This window comes from Zonotrichia leucophrys, chromosome 20, assembly GCF_028769735.1.
Source record: "Zonotrichia leucophrys gambelii isolate GWCS_2022_RI chromosome 20, RI_Zleu_2.0, whole genome shotgun sequence".
In the NCBI taxonomy this organism is placed as follows: Eukaryota; Metazoa; Chordata; class Aves; order Passeriformes; family Passerellidae; genus Zonotrichia; species Zonotrichia leucophrys.
The window spans coordinates 4716759-4734185 of NC_088189.1; the positions used below are offsets into that span (position 1 = coordinate 4716759).

The following is a 17427-nucleotide window of genomic DNA, read 5'->3' on the forward strand; positions in this document are numbered from 1 at the left end:
AGAGATTAACGAGGACATCTATCCTAGAAGAGACCTAATGAGAACTATTTATTCTTGTTCAATAATTTAAAACAATTTCCCAGTAAATTTTTCACCCACAACCGCTTTTAAAAAGCCAGCCCAAGACTCTTCACCCAGCGCTGCTGTTGGGAACACACCTCCATTGGCTCTTTGCAAACACCTGAGATTTGGGTCAGGGAAGCAATGCTGAAATACTGTGAGGCAACCCTGGCTTTGGCCATGAGCCCTGCGTGCCTTTCGTGGAAGGATTTATTTTTGTAACCATTCCCAGGAATAGAGGTGCTGTTGGAGACGCGCTGGGCTGAGGGAGGGGATGGGGCTGAGGGGGTCATGAGGGCCTGGGGGGGGTGAGGAGGGAGCGCCGCCATGTTCCGTGACACAGCAGGGGCGCCAGACTCCGCCCCCTTTGATTGACAGCCGCGCCAGCCAATAGCGCGGAGCCGCGGCGGCGCGCGCCCCGCGCGGGGCGGGGTTCCGGCGCGCGGGGCAGGAAGAGCTGAGGCGGCGGCGGAGGAGGAGGAGGAGGAGGCTGAAGGCTGAAGGTACCGCTGGGGACCCGCCGGGCACCCCCGGGACCGCGCGTCCAGCCGGGGGAAGCCGCGGGGAAGGCGGCACAGCGGCCTCGGAGGGCCCGGCAGAAGATCGCGGCCTCTGGGCGGGTGGGGGTGGTCGCGCCGGGCCGGGCCGCGAGCCCTCCCTGTCCCGGCTGGGCTCGGAGTGTTTGCCCGGCGCCGGGGCCGGGGCCGGCCGGGCTGGGAGCGCAGCGCCGCCCCGGAGCAGCCGCACGGCCCCGCGGGGCCGGCCGGGCCCGGCAGCGCCGCCAGGCCCGCGGCTCGGTCAGTGCGGGAGGGGGCCGGGGTCACCGTGAGGGTCGGTGGAGCGCGGGGCAGCCTCCGGCGCTCTGCGGGGTCTGGAGCGGCAGTCTGAAGGTACAGCAGCGCTTTCTGCTTTGAAACACGGCTCGAACTGAAGAAGGAAGCGCCGGGGGACGGTGGCTTCATTTTCGAGTGCCTCAGCAGACAGGCTGTCCTTAATTATTGGAGGGCTGTAGAGCCTCCTCTCTTCATCCAGGGTTCTGCTTTAGCTCAGTTGAATCACCCTGGAATTCTGTAGAACAGATTGCTTTTGTGAAGCCACCTGGTAAAGGTTAAAATTTGATACTGGAAAGAAAGGATATGGGGAGGTTTTTTATCACACCTGCTGCTCTCTCTTTCCAGGATGTCTTCAGGTGCATTATTTCCAAGCCTGGTGCCAGGCTCTCGTGGCTCCTCAAGCAAATACCTGGTGGAATTTCGGGCAGGGAAGATGTCCCTGAAAGGCAGCACTGTAACTCCAGACAAGAGAAAAGGCCTCGTTTACATCCAGCAAACTGATGATTCCCTCATTCACTTCTGCTGGAAGGACAGGACTTCAGGCAATGTGGAGGATGTGAGTATGAGCTGGTGTTTCAGTGCTGAGGTGCTTTGTCATGTTCTCATCTGCTGGCACTGCAGGAAGAGCTCCTCCAGGACAAATTAGGGTGAGAATGTCACTGACAGACTTGCACTTCCACATGCTCTCTGCTCTGAGGAGCAGATGGAAGAAAGTTTGTGGAGAAGGGCAGAGGGATTTGGGAGGTGAAAAGAACTATTGATGTATTTTCTCAAACATTTGTTTCTCCTGACACACTTTCCAGGATTTGATTATTTTTCCTGATGACTGTGAGTTCAAGAGAGTCCCACAGTGCACCACAGGCCGTGTGTATGTATTGAAGTTCAAGGCAGGATCAAAACGACTCTTCTTCTGGATGCAGGTTGGTGGGAAGCCAAAGACAAAGATCTTGGATTGAAATCCCCCCAGCGTGACTCACACCAAGAGCAATTCTCTTGCAGGAGCCCAAGACAGACAAGGATGAGGAGCACTGCCGTAAGGTGAACGAGTATCTCAACAACCCCCCCATGCCAGGGGCACTGGGTGGCAATGCCAGCGGAGGCCACGAGCTCTCAGCACTGGGAGGTACAGTCCATTCTCTGCTCCTTCATGTCAGAGGTTTTTTTTTTTCTTTTTAAATTTATGTCTAGACTAAGCCCCTAGAGTTCCCTAGGAAGAAATCCCTGATGGCTGTGGAGGGTGAGCTGGGGACAATGTTAATACCAGAAGCGTAAATGTGCTTTTAGCAGAATAAACTGTGCTGTTAAATAGGTGTAGGCTGGAAGTTAAGACTGCCAGGAGAAATCTCTTTGTTTCCAGTAGATTCTCTGGAGTCTTACCTCTTTATGAAACCAAGTTAGATTTATCTTTTATGAAGGTCATGAATCAGTAAACACTTGAAACTGTTTTTCCATACAGAATGTGATGCCAATTAATCTCCTGCTGTTTGAGCCGGAGTGCTGTGAAAAAACCATGTGAATATGTTGTGTTTCAGAATGTTTTTGTTTTTAGGTGAGGGTGGCTTGCAAAGCCTTCTTGGAAACATGAGCCATAACCAGCTCATGCAGCTGATCGGACCAACGGGCTTAGGAGGACTTGGTAAAATGCTTTAATATCTTTATGCCAAAATGGTATTTTCTCCTGCCAGGTTAAATCTTACCTGACAATGTTCTCAAGCAGTGCTATTGATCTCAATAGCACTTCTTTCATGTGAGTAGGCAAGGCCCTGCCTCAGAGATGAGCTCAGGGACAGAAAAAGGGTACCAGATTCTACACAGCACTCATCTCAGGGCTTGATCTGCAAGGAACTGTGGTTCTGCTCCTTGCTGCACTGAATCTTCTGCTTTTTTTCCCCTTGTTTTTTTTCTATTCCACTTTTTCTTCCCGAATATTCACTGGAGCAGGGGCTGACAGCCAGTGATGTGCTCCTGGTGAATGTGCTGGTTACCAAGCAGTGGAATTGCTTGTGGAATATTCTCTGATTCAGTGAATATTTGTGTGCAAAGTAGAAAGAGTTCAAGAGGAAGGTCGGAGTGGTCCCACCCCACGGCACTCCCCAGTCAGGGGGGCAAGGCTCAGGGCAGGGCTCTCTCTCCTGGGGAGAGCTGGAATCACTGGTTTCTGAAGGGGCTGGGGTCTGTTCTCAATGCCATCCATGCTCCAGGAGCATTTTCTGACAGGTCAGACCATCGAGTGTAAATAGGCAAAGGAGCACAGCAGTGACAAAGATTCTGTGCTTAAGCTCAGAAATCCATTTTTGTGGAGCTGGCTGGTGTCTTCTTAGCTTCAGATGTGTATTGGTGGGATGCTGAGATGCAAATCTCATGGTAGTGTTGGAAAAATCTGGCCTTTTAGGATGTGTTTGGAAAAGATCTTCCTCTTGAAGCCTCACGTAATCCTGAGACTGTCCTCCTTTTTTCCACACTTTTCCTCAGCAATTCTTCTTTCCTTGCCTTTACATTCAGCCGTAAGCCAGATTGACACGTAACAGAAAGAGAACCATCTGCTTGCTGCTGCAGACAGTGGTTGTGGTGAATCCCTGGGGATCATTTCCCCTGGGAATTGTCTTTGTCACAGCTGGTTTGCATCTCTTGGGGCTCTGCAGAGCTCCAAAGGAGCTCTCTTGCTCCTGGGTCACTTTTACTGTGAAATGGAGCAGAGCAGTGTGTGGTGAGCTCCACCTGCCATGCCTGTTGTTGGGGAGCTCTGGGTTAGGTGACAGGAGGTGTTGGTTCCATGGGGTTGTTCCTGTGCAAGGAGGGACTGGCAGGGCTCACTCTGACCTGCAGGGTCTGTAGCTGTAGTTGGGTTTGCTCAGTGCTGCTGTTCTGTCCTCTGATGCCAGGTGCTCCCAAAGGTGGGTGAGAAGTGCAGGTGCTGTGTGTGTGATCAGGTGTGGTGCAAGGAGCTGCTGATGGGAGATGGAGATGGCTGATGTGCCTCAAAGGAGTTGTAGGGGAGCAGTCAAGACCCTGACAACTCCAGGGGGGCAGCAGCCAGGCCTTTTCCCAGCTGAGGTTCTTGACCCTGCCATAAGTCCTCGGTAGCTGGGAAGTGATGGAGGAGGCTGATTCTGCTTTCTTTGGCATAAGGGTGTTGGTTTCCTGCTGGCTGCTCCCCTGTGAGCGCTTGGTGTGTGGAGCTGTCCTTCCTTTGCCTGTGACGTGTTTAAGAGCTTGGCTGGTTCTGTTGCTGCATCTCTGCATTAGGTCTGAAGCTGCAAACCCCAGGTCTGTGAGGAGAGAGTGGTGGTGACTCAAAGATGCCTCTGGGATCTTCTGCTGAGGGCCTTGGTTTTGAAGTTCATAGAAAAGTTGGATTTTTGGTGTAGCAGATAAGGAGAGGGCTGTGTTACAATGATGTACGAATGGCACAAACTGGAGTAACTTCATCCTTGTGTACACCTAGAAACTGAGTCATTTCTGAGATGTTCATCTCTCTAATAGGGATGCAAGATCAGAAAAGAAGATTCTGTTAATTTGCAGAAGGGGATAGGAGGGTGGGTTGGGCTCTTTCACCCCCTCCTCTATTTTAGCAAATAAAACCTTTCAGGTACAAGAGCATCCTCTCCAGAGCAGAGAGGTGCAGAAAACCTGAAGAAATAAATGTCTAAACCTGTTCTTCTTTTATATTCATGGAAGGTGGGCTGGGTGCACTGACAGGACCTGGGCTGGCCAGTCTGCTCGGGAGTGGGGGACCTCCAACCAGCAGCTCATCCTCAAGGTAGGAGGCCTTGTCTGCCCTGGGCTATTGCAATGGGAACTTGTGGGAGGAATCATGGCTTATCAATGGGGAATGTGGTGGGAATCAAGGCTGCTTATTACCTCTCTAAAATGAGGTAGGAGTTTTTCATACTGTAAAGGTTTGAAAAGAAGCTTTTCAGAACAGAAGAGGTTTCTGCAGGGAATTAATGACCCTGATTCTCTTGGCCAGCTCTCGCAGCCAGTCGGCTGCAGTGACTCCATCTTCCACCACTTCTTCCACGCGTGTAACGCCGGCCCCGTCCGTGCCTGCGGCCGCCTCGGTGACCAGCCCCAGCCCCGTTCCCAGCTCGGGTAATGGAACCAGCTCAGCCACAAGCCCAACCCAGCCCATTCAATTGAGTGACCTTCAGAACATTTTAGCTACTATGAATGTGCCATCTGGAGCAGGAGGACAGCAAGGTAACAGTGCTCTGACCAAGCAGCTGCTGGATCCAGGAGTCCTTTGGAGCTGTTTTACTGTCCTGTCCTGTTCCACATTGGTTTGAAAGGTCTCTTAATTTTTTTGTTCCTGTTTTTTGGTGTTTGTTTTTTTTTTTTTAATTTCAAGGCTGGTTTTGACTGCTTCAGGAGACTGATTCTCACTATAAAATTGAGAGGAAGGAAAGATGATGGCAGTGTAATAATTTTAATACTCAGACCCTGACTAGATCATTTGATTTACATGACAAAAACATGGGATTTTGGATGTAGTCTCATGGCCAGCCCTTTGTTTTCTCCTAGTGGACCTGGCAGCTGTTCTGACTCCCGAGATCATGGCTCCCATCCTGGCCAATGCTGAAGTTCAGGAGCGATTGATGCCTTACCTCCCCTCAGGGGAATCCCTGCCACAGACTGCTGAAGAGATCCAGAACACCCTGACGTCTCCTCAGTTCCAGCAGGTAGATGCTGGCTCTGGGGGGAAGTGCACTTCTTCCCCCTTCCCCATCATCCTGATTCACCTTGCCCTGCTTTTCCAGCTTCCTGGCACTGTTCACAGTGGGAAGTTGCTCAGTAGAAGTGGAAAGGAGGAGGGACATGGTTTAATGGAGCATTAGTTCTTCCTGCAGTCACTCAAGGGCAGATGGGAATGGTTTTTACTTCTTTTGGAATTGGGCTTTACATTTCTCTTTACTATAAATGTGCTCTGGCAAATGACAGGAGTAGTAGGGAATTCATTATTCCCTTTCACCAAATGGCTCCTTAATTTCAGACTGAAGGGAGGAGATGCTCATGGTTACTACACTACATCCCTTGAAACATCAGTCCTTAATTGCAGGACACTGTGTGTGATAAAAATTGGTGTCTTACAGACCAGTCTGAATTAGTAATTTACACCAATTGATTGAAATTTGTCCATTTGAAAAATTTCAGGAGCTTGAATGACTGGTTTAGATTAAACTGTAGAAACTTCTGTGCAAAAGGAAGTGAGGAAGTTTATTGCATATTTTATATGCAATAAAATAATCACATGTAATTGGTGATTATTTTATTGCATATCTGTTCCCAAGCCCTGCCCTGACAGGACTGCTCTCCTCCTGGGGTTACTGCTGCAGGATACTGATGGAAACTTTATTTTGATGCTGTTGACTCCAATCCACAGGCTTTGAGCATGTTCAGTGCTGCCTTAGCTTCAGGACAGCTGGGCCCACTCATGAGCCAGTTTGGGCTACCTGCAGAGGCAGTAGATGCAGCAAATAAAGGCGGTGAGTGCTGGTGCTGGTGGGAGCAGGAGGGAGGGGTTGTTGGGGGTGTTGGCACTGCACATGGCCACTGAATGTGGGGTGTAAGGATCAGCTTCTCTCTGACTCTCCCTCTCTGAGAGTTGTGAGTCTGCAAGGTGACCCTTGCACTGATGTTTACAAGGAAAAGGTGGGTGGGACAGGTGTTCCAGCACACAGAGTGAGGTGTTCTGTGTATTGGTGTTGTTTCCTTGCTAGAGATGCAAAAGACTCTGGAGATGTCACAGTCACCTTGCTCAGCAATGCCTTTCTTGTGGGAGCCTTGAGTGATTCACATGAAATCAGTGATCACAGTCAGGGCCAGCTCTGGCAGTGACGCAATCCCTTTTCCCTAATGAGCTTTTGGCATCTCTCCCATTACTGCAAGAATTCTGGTCTCAGGCTGCCCATGCACAATTAAAGTGCATAAAATGCTGTGTCAGAGAGATCTGCATGTGTGTTACTATTGTTCAAAATTTTCCTCCCTGCTAATTCATACTGAAGCAACTGTTTGCTTTCTAAGTAATGAAGCTTTAACCTTGTGTGACAATGAGCTCCAGCCAGGAAATGCAATAACTCATGTGTTTAACTTCTAGATGTAGAAGCCTTTGCCAAAGCCATGCAGAACAGTGTCAAGTCAGACCAAAAGGAAGGAGACTCTAAGGACAAGAAAGATGAAGAGGAAGATATGAGTTTAGATTAAGTTATTTGCTCTTCCTTACAGATACTCCTAGATACTAACTTAAGCAACTGCAGTAGGATTACTAACTTCATATTATGCTTATATAAATCTAAAAATAAAGCAATTTTCCTTATCTGCCATACTGTTCCTTCCAATCTGTACAGTATCCCTTTTACAGCTTATCAGCTTGATGCTTACTCTTCCCCAGGTAAAGAGAGTAACATAAAACTTTATTTGACTCCAAAGTATGTACCAGTGATTTACAAAGACCATCTTTAATACTACAACTTTAAAAACAGGTCATAATTACATTTAAGATGGACATGTTAAAAACCCATTTTACAATATTTACCCCTCATAAAAAAACCCCACAATATAATGATATAAGTTACAAGTCCATTTCAGAAGCAAGATTTTGTCCCCAAGTGGCCAGAGATATATATACACACACAAATATATATATGACGTGTAAGTGCACAGTGAACTGGGTGTCTTGGGAGGAAAAAGCTGCTTCAAGTGGAGACTGCACTACACCAGGGCTGAGGGAGGCTGAGCAGGAGCCAGGGAGGGTGAGGGCCACGTGTGGAGGTAACCTTTCTATTTCTTCCCTTTAAAGCAGTGGTTTCTTGCTTCACACAACAGGACTTTTGTCAGTGTACTACCAGTGCTGAATGCAAGTGCAGAGCCAGTGGCGGTTGTGCCTTTCTGCTTCACCTCAGCAGTTCTCCCAGCCTATTCTGTTCTTTTTTTGATTCTTATAAATTATTCTGATAAGAAGATGCTAATTCTGTGAACAGAATTTTGTCCAAGTTCCCCCTTGCAGAACTCTGTGTAGCAGTAGCAGGTGAGCTGAGACTGCCCTTGGGGGGAGGTTAAATGTGCCCTTGCTTATAAAACCCCAAAACCGACGGAATTAATCCAGTTTGTCCTAATTGCATTTATTATAAACCAGAAACTGCCTGCAGCCTTTATCAGCAGACAGTCTGTGACATTTATTAACAGCCTCAAGTGTTGGTGAACTAAATCTATGTGCCTGGTACGTGTGGGGTGAAGGGAACAGGATTGAGGACGAGCTGCAGGGCTGCTCTGAGCTCCAGCCCACGCTCCCACCACGAGCCCTGCTGCAGATCCCTGACCACCCAGGAGGACTCACCTGTCACCACATCCCGCTCCAACTTTTTGGTTCTATTTGTGAAACATCCCCGAAGTGCCCCCTCCTCCCCTGCCGTCCTTCCCCTGGGATTTGTGGCCCCTCTGGTTTGGCCCAGACCTGTGCCTGCAGTCGCTGGAGATAAGTGTGTCCGAGCACGGGCAGTGCTCTGGTGGTGACACCGGGGCTGCAGCAGCGTTCTGTCCCTCGGGCTGTCCCTGATGTGGCACTCAGAGCACAGGGCAGCCCTTCAGGCTCACAGAGCCCCGGGCAGTCCCAGCTCGAGGCAGGTCCACGTGCCTCTGGTTGATCTGCAGGTTCCTGACACAGCCCACGTACTGAGGGAGGGGAGGTAACAGCAGCCCTGTGCTGGCCTTGTCTGTCTCTGCAAAAAACACAAGCAAAAGCAGGCATTAGTCTGGCAAAGGCTTAACCCCTCCCTCGCACCAGGAATAGTATCTCCATTGTCCTTGGGGCATTTCATCCTGGAGCTCATCTTTCCTGACTCACCTGGCAGCCCTCCCAGGGAGAAGGTTGCCCTTGTGCTAGGTGCAGGGGGCTGGCTGGGCCCCACTGTGTGGTTGCCTTCTGCGTCCACATCCACCTGGATTATGTTTTTCCATTTGGTAACTTCAAAAGAAAACAACAGTCAGTGCTGCTTCCTTACCCAAGGAGCAAGCCCACCTCTGCTCTCCAGCCTAGACCAGTGCTGCAGCAAGTGCAAAACTACTGAGGGTCAAAGGGCCTGGCCTAGCTCTGGGAAATGCCCAGAGTCAGGACAATCTTACCCGAAACCTCACCCAGCGCTGGCTGAACAAGATGAAGGTTTGAAATAGAGCTGTGCTGAGATGGGGCTGCAGCTGTGCCCCCACCCCAAAAAGGGCTTGATAAAAAACAGCACCTACTCAATGGCAGCTACATGAAAGCCTGAGTTTCCTATACAGGTATGAATTCTGCAATCCCTGCTCCCAGCTATGGGCTTGGAACCCTTTGGACACACTCGACACCAAAGCAAATTGGGCTTTCACTTCAAGCTGGACACAGTCCAGGATGGATCAAGTGCTGTGGCACATCCTTGGCCTTGTCAGCAGCTCCATGAAGTGGAAAAACAACCTGCCTCGCCTGACTACCAGAGCTGACAGTGCTAAGATCAGGCAGGAGTTCTTGTTAATTAGGGAATTGACCTCATGGCAGCTACAAACTCCCAAATTAAGTGCATACAGCAGGGAGACAGGGTTTAAATTGCCAAGCCTGGGCTTGTCCTGAGCTCCCCTAGGAGATGTGGGCTGAGCAGGGCCACGGAAGCAGGGGAGCTGTCACCTCACCTGCAATGGTGTGCCACTGCCCGTCACAGAGAGCTGGGCTCGTCACCGATGCTGAGAACTCATCATCCCCAACGGCTGCTCTCACAGTGACCTGCGGTGAGACAAACCCATCAGAGCTGGAGAGCTGAGAGGGACAGGCAGCAGACACCCACTCCCTCTGGAACCTGTGGGGAAGCCCCCTCCCAGTACCTGGGTGTCCTCCATGTACAGCAGGAGATGGTGGCTCCTCCTCGTGCCAATGTGGAAGATGAGGCCAGAGGCACTGCGGGGACGCACCTCCAGTGTCACCTCCAAGTCCTGCTCAGTCATCACTGCATCAGCTGGAACAGAAATGCCATTGGTGAGGACCCAGGGCATCCCCATGGAATGTGACCCTCCTAGTCCCAGCCCACAGCGGGGTACCTAAGGTGATGGAGCCGCCATCCGTGGTGAAGAAGACGCCGTTCTCCAGCGCGCCCTCGTAGCACGGCGTCACCCCAAAAGTGCGTGAGGGGGGACCCAGGGGCCTCCCGTCCAGCTGGGGGTTCCTCAGGCAGCCATCAAAGCTGGAGGCTGATGCAGCCTGTGGAGAGAGGCCACTGAGCACAGCGGGGCAAAAACTGGGAGGCACCAGGTGATGCCATGGGACTGGGAACAGGCTGAGAGAGGGCGATGCCATGGGGCCAGCAAGCCCTTACCGGTATGTGAGCCTTGGCTTTTCCAGCTGGAAGCCCCCCCACATACAAGGGGCTCTGGGCCACAAAGAGCCCTGTGGTGGCCACTGCAGCACCCTGGGCTCGCAGCCCATCGATGACCAGCTGGGCCCGGCTCTGGTCTCTGCTGAAGAAAACCTGCGAAGAGCAAAGGTTGGTGCCAAGACTGGGCTGGGAGAAGCCCCAGCAAAGGGAGGCCTCAGCTCAGAGGTTCAGCCAACTCCAGCTGTGATTTCACTGTCCCCTTTGCTCCCCTGGGATTGCAGCATCCCATGTGCAATTGAGAAGCAGCACCCAGAGCAGGGCCAGCCCCTGCAGGGGCACTGATGGGGTTCAGGGAGGTGCTGCTGAGCCCGTGCCCCGCTCACCGTGTGCCACCGGCGGTCGCGGTACTTGTCCCTGCTGCGGATGCGCAGCCGGCGCCCGCCGAGCTCCAGCAGGAAAACAAATCGCCCGTTGGACACAAAGAGAGCCATGGAGGAGCCCCGCTCGCCCGCCACGTAGAACAGCAGCCCATTGGAGGAGTTCAGCTTCACCTCCAGGGAGAAATGGGACCTGCAGGGACAGGAAGTGATGGGAGCACCGGCTCTCCTGCAGCTGCACGGCTCACGTGCTTCCAGGCCAGGATTGCACAGGGTGGGCATGGGGCCAGGCTCACCTCCACCCAAAGGAGGCTGGGATCTCATCAAACTCCCAGCGGCTGCTCGGGGTCCCCCCGAAGCGGGAGGAGCCCCTGGCTGTGCGGGGCTGGGGGTGCAGCTGGCACAGCCCGTCCTGGTCGTGGCGGCGGCCCTTGGGCGCTGGCCTGCCCGGCACCTACACAATGCACACCAGGGAATGGAGTGAAGGGAGCATCCTGCCCTGCCAGCAGAGCTGAGCACCCGAGGAGGATGAGGAGGAGGTTGTGGGGAGTTCTGGCAGCAGCTGGTACCTTGGGTTTCCGCCTGTCCTTCTTTGGAGTGACTCTGAGCTGCTGCGACTGCTCGCCCACAGGACAGCTCATGGTGACATTGATGCTCTCCACGTTCTGCTGCAGGTCCACCACCATCTGCGGCTCTGACATCCTGCTCACGGGGAGGAAAGGTCCCTGTCACAGCAGCCAGGAGGTGGGAAGGGCTGAGCCCTGCTGTGTGGAAGGGGCAGGGTGTCACTCACCGTTTGACAAAGACGTTCCCGATGCAGCCGCTGATGTTGCTGAGGGCCCCTGGCTCCGGGGAGCCCCCGAGGTGGAAGAGCCGACGCTGCTCCTGGCGCCGCTGCCGCCGGCTGCGCCCGGGGCCCGTCCTGCTGTCCTGCAGCTCGTCATCCACGTACAGCCTGAGCCTGGGGGGGCAGCAGGGGCTCAGCAGGACCCTCTGGCTGTGGGCAGCCCAGCCCCATGGCACCCACAGCAGGACACGTACCCACGGGCATCACTGTAGAAGGCCACGTAGTGGGCCCTGCCATCTGCATAGGCACTGTCAGTGATGACTTCGCTTCCCAGCAGGTTCAAGGCCAGCTGGCCCCTCTGGAGGGACACCTGGCACGTCCCCTCCTGCAGAAAAAGCATCATGCAGCAGCTCAGCAGCTGAACCCCACTTTTGCACTGCCCTCCAGGAGCTCAGGGTGCAGATCTCACTGCAGATCCACATCCTGGCCCCACCAAAATCCCCTTTTTCCCAAGGGGAAGCAGCACCTCCCCAGCAGCCCCACTGCTGGGATATCTGGGGGCCTGCAGGTGCCCACCTGGGTGGAGTGGTGGTAGAGCAGCCCCTCAGGCTGGTTTGTCTGGAAGCTGAAGCCGCTGTAGAAGTCTCTCAGCCCCGGCACATCTGTCAGAGCCAGGGTCAGGTAGCCGTGGCCATGGACACTCACTGAGCGAGCAACCTGTGAGAGAGAGCACAGAGACAATTTGGGAGCCTGGCCTGGCCTTGCTGGGGTGCTGGGATATGAGTGAGCAGCTCTGCTTCCTCTGGCTGTTGCTATGGCCATGTGGAGCAAGCACCTCAGCACGACCCCTCTGCACTGAGGGCGTGGGAGGTTTATGCTTGTTTCTGTGTGAATGAGGGGAGATGGGGCCTGTCCTGCTCCCTTTCCCTGCAGACCCTTCCCCAGCAGGCTGGCCAGGCTGCCAGGGCCCTGTGCTCACCAGGAGATCCGAGGTGCACCCGTAGCTGACGCCCACGGTGTTCATGCGCTTCAGGTCCACGTACTTGCCAAGGGCCTTCAAGCCCTTCATGCAGCCCCGGATGGGCCCACCCGTGGGGAAGAGAGATTTCAAACTGCAGGAGAAGCAGACAGTGTTAACAAGGACAGCCCCAGGCAGACACAGCGCTGGGCAGGATCTGGCCCTGCAGCTCTTTCAGGCAAAGGGCCTGGGAATGAATTGTGATGGTCACGGGTATCTCCAGTGCCAAGGCTGCTCCAGAGCACTCAGCATGGCAAAGGAGGACTTGGTGACACCCACCAGCACCTCATCCCTCACCAGAGATGGAAAAGTTACCATCCTTAAAAGCTCAGGATGATGGACAGGGAGAGGAAAACCTCCCCCTCAGTTTCAGCAGGGTTCCAACAGCCCTGGGTGTGGCTGAGAAAGGGCCAGGGCCACCACCAGGGACTGGAGGGGAGCGTGCTGACTGTCCCACCCCAGTGCAGGCTGGACCCACCTGGGGGGCAGCACAGCTGGGGGCACACCCCCCAGGTAGTAGGAGACAGCGTTCTCCAGGGAGTTCTCCTGCTCCACCACAAAGATGGTGAGGCGCTCCACCCGCACCAGGATGCGCTTCTTGTTATTCATTTTGAGGAGGAAAATTTGGATCTGGAGACAGAACAGAGAAATGATCCGTCAGTCTGGGGCAGTTAGGTCCATCACAGAGAGCAGACAAAGTGTCAAGTTAATGGCTCAAGTCAGAAAACCTCTTGCAGCTCTTCCCCCTCAAAAACAAGGGTCCATGTTCCTCCCCACCCTGGATGAGGAGCCCTCCCTCCAAAAGAGCCCCGTTACCTCTTACCGCTTTGTTTGTGGCGCTGCTGATGGTGAGGGACGAGGAGTTGCTCGGTTTTGCCATCTCCAGGCCAGAGCTGAAATCATAGTAAAGAGCCAGCTTCCCATCCCGGATGGCCAGACACAGGAACTGACCCTGGGGAGGCAGGATGGACACTCAGCAGGTGCCCAGGATGCAGCTGTGGCACTAAGCCCACCTGCCCTTTAGCTCTGGTGGGAGCAGGTCCCACTTCCAGTGCCCTGGTCACAGTTATCTGGGATTTAATTTCAATCAGCAGCCCTGCAAGCTGGAAATGCTCCTTGCAGCACTGCCTGCCCGTGAACCCTGGCCCCTCCAGCACCAGCCAAGTGACTGCTGTGAGGTTTGGGTCCAGTCCTCTCATGGCTTTTAACAAGTGCCAAAATCCTGCTCCAAGCAGCCCTGAAATCTCCAAAGCCCTCCTCTCCCATGTGTCCTGAACTGGGAACACCTATGAACTGGGACTGTCCCCTGAGGGATGAAGGCTCCCCAGGGCAGCAAGCACCTGCCTGGTTCTCCAGGAAGAAGATGATGCCGTTGTAGGAGACCACGCGGATCTCCTGCTCGAAGCGCTTGGTGGTGCCGAACTGGCTCTCAAACTTGATCTCGGCGTAGCCGCTGCCGTCGAAGTAGGAGCCATCAGTCAGCCAGGGGTCTCCCGTGGACTTGGACCTGGCACACACAGCAAGAGGCATCAGTCCAAGGCATGGAGTGAACAGAACTGAGCTCTAAGTGCCCTGGGGCAGGGTTTCTCAGCAGCCAGAGAATCCTTTCTTCCTGACCTAGGATGGTGGGGTAACTCTAAGAAGGGGTTTAGTCTTCAATCTTTGGCTTACAAGACCAATGTTTTTATAAACTATTAGAGTTAATTAGAGTTTGAGTAGTTTATTCACTAGGGCAGCCTCAAGGGGGAATAAAACTAGGATGACTGTGACACAGGTGAATGAGGCTAGGTGGCCAATGATGATGAATGGGTGTTCTACTGGTTGGCTGCCTGCTGTGGTGCCCACCTGGCGCAGGGTTTCTCAGCAGCCGTGTCCAGCTCGAAGGTGTGCTGGAAGTTGTACAGGCTCACCACCTCCTCGTTCAGCGTGTCCAGCTCCAGGCACCCGCGGTAGTTGGGATAGCGCAAGGCAGGAGGAGGCTGGGGGTTAAACACAACACTCACACAGGGTTTCCTCTCCTGTAGGAACCTCCTGAAGCCCCCTCCCCGCTGGATGCCTCACCGTGAAGCTGGAGGGGTAGCCCCCCACGTAGAAGACCACGCTGCGGGGGTCCAGGTTGAGCAGCCCCTGCTCTCCCCTGGCCACGCTGTCTCCCTTGATCTCGTGCACCCTCTGCCTCTCCACGATCACCGACATGTGCCCGTACTGCAGGATCCTGCAGCAGGAGGCATGGTCAAGATTAAGGGACACCCCAAAGGAGCAAACCCTGCCCTCCCTGAGGAAAGGCCCCACCTGTTGATGCTGATGGTGACAAACTGCTCTCCAATATCCTCATCGACACTCAGGGAGGTTGGTTCCTCGTCTCCCAGTTTGTAGATCCAGTGCACTCTGCGGTCCTTGAGCACAATGCCCAGGTAGTCTCCAGTGGCCTGAACTCAGGGAGAGACAGGGCCACATGTCAGCATTTGGGACAGGCAGGAGCTGTCCCTGATGCTCCCAGGGCTGCACTGGACAAACAGCCCCTATTCCACCAGGCTGATGGCTGCATCCAGGGGCTTTGTGTCCCCCACAAGGATATTCAGGGACCAGGTGAGGGGCTGACGTCCAGGCATGGGCATCACTGATGCAACAAGGGCTCCATCACCCTCTGGCCCCATCTCACCTCCTGGCTGCCCAGGTACAACACGAACCGCCCCTCCTCTGCCTCGTCCTGCTGGCCCCTGGGCTCGGGGTTCTGGATGTAGAATTTGAGGGATGTGTAGGCTGCTAAATCCTGCAGATTGCTGGGCATCCGGACCTGCACCCCTGAGCTGCCATTGAATTTCATGGGCACTTTCACCTGTGGGGAGAGAAATCCAGCCCTGTGGCACTGAACCCACTGCCACTGCAGTTCTACCAAACCCCACAAGAAAGGGACCCTTCCTGGTGGCCCCAAACACCCTCCCCTTTGCATGCCACCCTCAGGCAAGCCCTCCTCCAGCCCCAGCCTCCCCTGAGCTCACCTTGCTGGCAGCGTTCCTCGCCTGCGTGATGAGCTGCCGGATCCTCACAATGTTCTCTGACACGGTGGCATTTTTGTTCCTCCTGTTCTCCAGGCTGCTCAGCTTCTCCAGAAGGAGGGGAATGGTGCTCTCCAGGCTGGACACTAGGGTTGGAAGAGGAGCCAGGAGTTTTGGAGGTTAGCAAGGAAGGGAAATGCAAAGTTCAGGCAGTTTGAGAAATGCAAGTCAAAGCAGTGGTAGCTGGGAGCAGTTAGAGAGAGATCCCCCTAAACCCATCATCCTTGAGGGAGTCTGAGAATGCCCCAGTGCATGCAACCTCCTGCAGTAAAGCTACAGGTGATACATTGCAAGAGAGGAAAAAAAAAAAAGGCCAGCACTTAAAGCATCCAGGATTGGCTACCTCCCTCTGCTGTTGACCTGGAGCTGCAAAGCACAGCTTTCAAAAACACTCTGGGGGCATCTGTGCATGCAGTGGCTCATATCAGACTCACCCTGGGGCACACCAGGCTCAGCACTCACCAGATTTCCTGGCATCCTGGACTGCCTGGTTCAGGTCTTCATTCCGGAGGCCTCCATACTGATCTTTCCACTCATCCAGGTTCTTCTTCATGGTGCTCAGGGCATCCTCCACTCTAGCAGCTGTTTCATTGGCCTCAGCAGCAGCTGCTTTGGCGTTCTGGATTGTGTCCTTTGTGTCCTCTGCAAAGAAAGGAGTATCTCTGCGGTGTCCAGGAGCAGGGAGGAAGCACCTTGGATCACAGTCAGTGCATGAAGAAGGGAGCAGAGAGAATCAGCTCAGCCACCCCAGAACAAACCTTGCTCCCTGCCCAGCATGTCCTGCACAGACTGCAGCTGGCTCAGGAGCTGCTCCTTCTTCGCACGGAGACCAGCCAGCTTGTCCTTTGCTGTCTGCAGAGTGCCTTTAATAGCTGCAATTAAAGAAATGCTGTTTGCTGGAGCTCAGTCCAACCCAAAGGACAGCAGATCCCACCAGGAGCATCTCTCACCCCCATTGAGTTTGCTCTGCTGTCTCCTTGCTGCCTCCTCCAGGCTGCTGCTGTTCCTCTTCAGTGTTCTGGAGGTGGCCCCGAGGTTTTCTGATATGACATTCTGTGAAACAAACATGGGACTGAAGAGGAATTCAGGGCTCTGGCTCTGACTGCACACAGAAAAGCTAGTTCAGAAAAGGGAGACCCAAATACTGAGTGTGGCCCCAGCTGTGGCAGACCGTGCTCTCAGGCACAGAGCACAGTGCCCTGGTGTCAGAGGGAAGGGAGTTTGGGTTTTGCCCATCTCACAGGGCTCCCCACAGCACGTACCATCAGGGCCTCGCTGGCTGCCTTGTCAGCATCGTGGGCTGCCTGCTCTGCTTTCCTCACAGCTTCAATGATGCTGGCGTAGGCATTGGAGGCATTGACTGCCCTCTGGATGAAGCCATCCTGGTTTGTGTCCTGGATAATGCTGTGTTGGAACACGAAGCCATCAAGCCCATGGAGAACAGGCTCTTGCCCATGCCCTCACAGACAAACCCCTCTGTGCTGCTCCAGTATAAAACTCTGGAGGTGACACCCCACTGTTCCCTGCCATGGTGGGGCTGCAGGTCCCATCCCCAGCCCTGGCAGCAGACAGCCTGAGCAGTGGGGCCCAGGACAGTGCCTCACCCAGACAGGTTCCGTGCGAGCTCATCCAGGAGCCGGGCGTGCTCCTCTGCCTGCTCCACCATGGGGATCTTGCTGCTGGCTGGGGAGAACTTCTTCACTCGCTCAGTGAGGGGCAGCTTGGCCCCATCCAGCAGTGCTGCCAGCTTCTCATAGGCCTGCAAGGACACCTGTCACTGCTGAGGGCTGCCTCACCTCTCCTCTGCCCATGCCAGAGTGCCTGTGCCACTCACCTCCTTGGCACGCTCCATCATCTGCAGGAAGTCAGAGACCTGGGCAAGGGCGTCCCTGGCCATCTGCAGGGTCTCCTGCACCAGTGCATGCTGCTTCTGGAGCTCCTGGCTCTTTTGCTGGACACAA

General features: G+C 54.0%; 2 protein-coding genes across 5 annotated transcripts in view; one reads left to right on the top strand and one right to left on the bottom strand.

Annotated features, from left to right (window-relative positions):
• Positions 1 to 472: 472 nt before the first annotated feature.
• Positions 473 to 7211, top strand: ADRM1 (ADRM1 26S proteasome ubiquitin receptor). Of its 2 annotated transcripts, none has more exons than XM_064730119.1 (10): positions 473 to 563; positions 1239 to 1449; positions 1697 to 1813; positions 1893 to 2016; positions 2443 to 2529; positions 4572 to 4653; positions 4864 to 5093; positions 5415 to 5572; positions 6274 to 6376; positions 6988 to 7211. In XM_064730119.1, exons 2-10 carry the CDS (start codon positions 1240 to 1242, stop codon positions 7092 to 7094), a joined length of 1218 nt encoding a protein of 405 aa, XP_064586189.1. In that variant the 5' UTR covers positions 473 to 563; position 1239; the 3' UTR covers positions 7095 to 7211. The 2 variants fall into 2 exon arrangements, with proteins under 2 accessions (XP_064586189.1, XP_064586190.1); XM_064730120.1 differs by having other exon boundaries at positions 4864 to 4985.
• A 112-nt stretch (positions 7212 to 7323) lies between these two features.
• Positions 7324 to 17427, bottom strand: part of LAMA5 (laminin subunit alpha 5) — an 87089-nt gene continuing 76985 nt past the window's right edge. For all 3 annotated transcript variants that reach the window (XM_064730118.1, XM_064730117.1, XM_064730116.1), the window contains exons 54-80: positions 17301 to 17417; positions 17071 to 17225; positions 16729 to 16870; positions 16417 to 16519; positions 16225 to 16338; positions 15929 to 16108; positions 15410 to 15552; positions 15070 to 15246; positions 14700 to 14836; positions 14469 to 14622; positions 14253 to 14386; positions 13752 to 13914; positions 13231 to 13359; positions 12886 to 13037; positions 12369 to 12501; positions 11966 to 12106; positions 11644 to 11774; positions 11396 to 11563; positions 11172 to 11304; positions 10899 to 11056; positions 10609 to 10795; positions 10226 to 10378; positions 9951 to 10110; positions 9738 to 9868; positions 9549 to 9639; positions 8734 to 8853; positions 7324 to 8608 (exon numbers count right to left, since the gene is read on the bottom strand). In XM_064730118.1, the coding sequence (XP_064586188.1) occupies positions 8454 to 8608; positions 8734 to 8853; positions 9549 to 9639; positions 9738 to 9868; positions 9951 to 10110; positions 10226 to 10378; positions 10609 to 10795; positions 10899 to 11056; positions 11172 to 11304; positions 11396 to 11563; positions 11644 to 11774; positions 11966 to 12106; positions 12369 to 12501; positions 12886 to 13037; positions 13231 to 13359; positions 13752 to 13914; positions 14253 to 14386; positions 14469 to 14622; positions 14700 to 14836; positions 15070 to 15246; positions 15410 to 15552; positions 15929 to 16108; positions 16225 to 16338; positions 16417 to 16519; positions 16729 to 16870; positions 17071 to 17225; positions 17301 to 17417 (3861 nt within the window). In that variant the 3' untranslated portion in view covers positions 7324 to 8453. The remainder of the gene's footprint in view (positions 8609 to 8733; positions 8854 to 9548; positions 9640 to 9737; positions 9869 to 9950; positions 10111 to 10225; positions 10379 to 10608; positions 10796 to 10898; positions 11057 to 11171; positions 11305 to 11395; positions 11564 to 11643; positions 11775 to 11965; positions 12107 to 12368; positions 12502 to 12885; positions 13038 to 13230; positions 13360 to 13751; positions 13915 to 14252; positions 14387 to 14468; positions 14623 to 14699; positions 14837 to 15069; positions 15247 to 15409; positions 15553 to 15928; positions 16109 to 16224; positions 16339 to 16416; positions 16520 to 16728; positions 16871 to 17070; positions 17226 to 17300; positions 17418 to 17427) is intronic.

Excerpts from the sequence above, each read along its gene's own strand:
- ADRM1 (XM_064730119.1), top strand. The coding sequence starts at position 1,240 with ATGTCTTCAGGTGCATTATTTCCAAGCCTGGTGCCAGGCTCTCGTGGC. Across the intron at positions 1,450-1,696 it reads CTTCAGGCAATGTGGAGGAT|GATTTGATTATTTTTCCTGA; the intron begins GTGAGTATGAGC and ends CACACTTTCCAG. Across the intron at positions 2,017-2,442 it reads CGAGCTCTCAGCACTGGGAG|GTGAGGGTGGCTTGCAAAGC; the intron begins GTACAGTCCATT and ends TTTTGTTTTTAG.